The following is a 3,134-nucleotide window of genomic DNA, read 5'->3' as shown; positions in this document are numbered from 1 at the left end:
AAACCAATTAAACGCTTGTTGTTGTATTCTTGAATACGTACGTGGAAATAAAATAAAATTAGAGAACTAGCTGCATATATACTGTGAGCTCAGAGACATGGAATTCAATTTGGCAGGCACAATGAAGACAGTTTGGCTTTGTCTGCACTTATCCTGATATCATCGTCTCCCTCTTCCAAAACGACAACTCCACCAAAGAAACCTGCACGACTTGTATTTAAGCAGAGGCAAGCATGTGCTGGTCGGAGCTAGCCAGGCCTCCCTTCTCTTCGAGCTGTCAGCCGCATTCTAATGGACTTGGTGTCAATCAAGAGTGAGACAGGGGCGAGGCGATTGCACGAGACCGGCGCCGGCGAGGTGACCAAGGTGGTGATTAGGAGGAGGAGAGCTAGGGACTCTGCGGCGGTGCCACCGGGGGTCGCTACCGGAAATGATCCTAACGCCGGTGAAGTCATCGATCAATCTACCACTGCTTGCAGCACCATCAAAAGGAGCTCAAGATTTCGAGGAGTGAGCAGGTACATAAATAACGTACACGCATCTCATTAACTAATCCACGAACTCCTGCGATCTAATCTCAATGATTAATCGAGAACAAATTTTAATAGCTATATATAATTATATTGCATGCCATATTGTAGGCATCGATGGACAGGTAGGTTCGAGGCTCACCTCTGGGATAAAGGTTCATGGAATGCAACGCAGAGGAAGAAAGGAAAGCAAGGTATCTATTAATTAATTTGATCTTCAATTAATATTTCTTTGACAAATAAATCAATGTAATTAATTAACTAAACTGAACAATATTATTTATTAGTGTACCTCGGAGCGTACGATGAGGAGGAAGCAGCAGCGAGAGCTTATGATTTGGCTGCTCTAAAGTACTGGGGGCCTTCCACCTACACCAATTTTCCAGTATGCTATATATACTGACGCTGTAATTACTTAATTAATTATGCACGTACGTAATCGGATATTTGTTTGGCCTCTTTATATTATCAGGTATCTGAATACGACAAGGAAATCCAAATCATGCAAAACGTCACAAAAGAAGAGTACCTGGCCTCCATTCGCAGGTACGTATATTTTCTTTGTCTTATATATATACCAATTCATAGTTAATCCTGATACATCGATCATGGATTGATCTGATATTATATATTCTTAAATTAACAGAAAGAGCAGTGGTTTCTCCAGAGGTGTATCCAAGTACCGGGGGGTTGCTAGGTAGGTATATATATATATATACATAATTATTTGATTAAAACAACTAGGAATAAACATATATAATTTTACTGGACAGCAGACATCATCACAATGGAAGGTGGGAAGCACGGATTGGCAGAGTCTTTGGAAACAAATACCTGTATCTGGGAACTTACAGTGAGTGATTGATACTTATATGTCTCGATGCATGTGATGTGAATTTTAGTAATGTAAGTTAATTAGTTGTACGTACGGTTATTGCTTGGTTGCAGGCACTCAAGAAGAGGCTGCTCGTGCTTACGACATTGCAGCCATCGAATACAGAGGAATCAACGCGGTGACCAACTTCGACCTAAGCAGCTACATTCGATGGCTCAAGCCAACGGCTGGGAGCTCCGGCCTCCAAGACTGCATTACTGAATTGCCTTGGCAAGGCCACTCCACCGGCCATCAGCCTCAAGCTCACAGCCAGCCCAATTTACTCGACCAATTATATGGGAACGTGCTGCCCTGCAAGTGGGAATATTATGCGGACAATATTAATAATAATAATAATAATCAATTGCAAGCCAATCTTCCTAGTGCCCCTAAGAGCAAGCCTTCTTCGCCCACCGCTCTGGGGCTCTTGTTCAAGTCTTCGATGTTCAGGCAACTCATGGAGACCTTCGGTGATGTAGGCATTGATGAAGGCGAGCAATCACAGAGCCTGGAGAGGAGACAAATTATAATGCAAGAAGTTGTGTCTACTGCTACAGATAATGTGGATCAGTTTCTGCATGGGGTCTTTTGTAAAGAACTATCGGCTTGTATTGGAATGATATAGCTAGCTAGTCGACGTACGACACCTCTTCATCTCCGATCGAGACGAAATCGAGGAGATCATGAAATAAAACAAAGATACATGAATGTACCAAACATTATAATATATAATTAAATGTTGCCGTACACTTATTCGACTGTTGAAATTTAAATTATTTCTTCTACCAACGTATTTTATTAGCTTTATTAATTTTATAGATGACTATTTCAGATTTAATTATCTATATTTTATTAATGAAAAATCATAATCTTTAGACATGTTTAAAATTTTCAAAGTCGAAGTTGAACTTCAACTAGGTAAAAAAATTAATTAAAGTCGTTCGATCCGACCGTTGAGGTGAATATTACGATCGATATGATGAATCAGGTAAATAATATCCAGGACGTTTTGCGAACTACCTTACTGAATATAGAATTGTGCTTCAGTATACCATGTCTGGTACACCATGGTGTAATTGAGCGTCGCAATCGAACCCTAAAAGACATAGTAAAAAATATGATGACTTTCACTTCTTTACCAGAGTCTTTGTGGGGTGAAGCACTCAAGACTGCAGTTTACCTACTCAATAGAGTACTTAATAAGACAGTAAATAAAACCTCATTCGAGATGTGGACGGGTAGAAAGTCTAGCGTTAGGCATTTACACATTTGAGGTTGTCCAGCTGAAGCTAGGTTTTACAGGCCTAATGAAAGGAAATTGGACTCAAGAACAGTTAGCTGTAATTTTGTAGGTTATTCTGAAAAGTTAAGATCCTTCTTCGAAGTGAGAAATGTCAAGTTCATTAAGGACAGTGAGAGTAATAAAATCAAGGAAGTATCTTTTGAGGAAAGTATTGGCGATCTTCCTATCGTTACTACTAGTGTGATCAGTAGCGGTATGGTTACCATACTACATATTATGGGTATCACACATCCAGTGAACGTAGTGAACCAAGATATTTCCATGACATCTCTAATACAATTAGAGGAATCTGCCACTGAAATTGAAGTATTGCCTCATATTGATGAGCAAGTAACTCAACCACCTCAAATGCAAGTGTCTTTAAGGCGATCCACAAGGGAACGGAGAACCACGAATTCTCATGATTATATTTATCTCCAAGAGCATG

General features: G+C 39.9%; 1 protein-coding gene across 1 annotated transcript; it reads left to right on the top strand.

The window, feature by feature from the left end:
- The first annotated feature begins 264 nt into the window (after positions 1-264).
- On the top strand, positions 265-2,107 carry LOC122049463 (AP2-like ethylene-responsive transcription factor PLT2). The gene is made up of 7 exons (XM_042610845.1): positions 265-518; positions 642-724; positions 818-915; positions 1,003-1,076; positions 1,177-1,227; positions 1,307-1,383; positions 1,479-2,107. The coding sequence occupies exons 1-7, from the start codon at positions 292-294 to the stop codon at positions 2,027-2,029; spliced, it is 1,161 nt and encodes a 386-aa protein (XP_042466779.1). The 5' UTR covers positions 265-291; the 3' UTR covers positions 2,030-2,107.
- Positions 2,108-3,134: the final 1,027 nt, after the last annotated feature.

The sequence above is a fragment of the Zingiber officinale genome, chromosome 2B (genome assembly GCF_018446385.1).
Source record: "Zingiber officinale cultivar Zhangliang chromosome 2B, Zo_v1.1, whole genome shotgun sequence".
Lineage (NCBI taxonomy): Eukaryota > Viridiplantae > Streptophyta > Magnoliopsida > Zingiberales > Zingiberaceae > Zingiber > Zingiber officinale.
The sequence above is the reverse complement of the archived record's forward strand: the minus strand, read 5'-3'. Positions and strand labels throughout refer to the sequence as shown.

What these genes read in the sequence shown, in the direction of transcription:
- LOC122049463 (XM_042610845.1), top strand. Translation starts at nt 292, where the DNA reads ATGGACTTGGTGTCAATCAAGAGTGAGACAGGGGCGAGGCGATTGCAC. An exon ending in GAGGAAGAAAGGAAAGCAAG is followed by an intron (nt 725 to 817) that starts GTATCTATTAAT and finishes ATTATTTATTAG; the next exon opens with TGTACCTCGGAGCGTACGAT. An exon ending in CCTGTATCTGGGAACTTACA is followed by an intron (nt 1,384 to 1,478) that starts GTGAGTGATTGA and finishes GCTTGGTTGCAG; the next exon opens with GCACTCAAGAAGAGGCTGCT.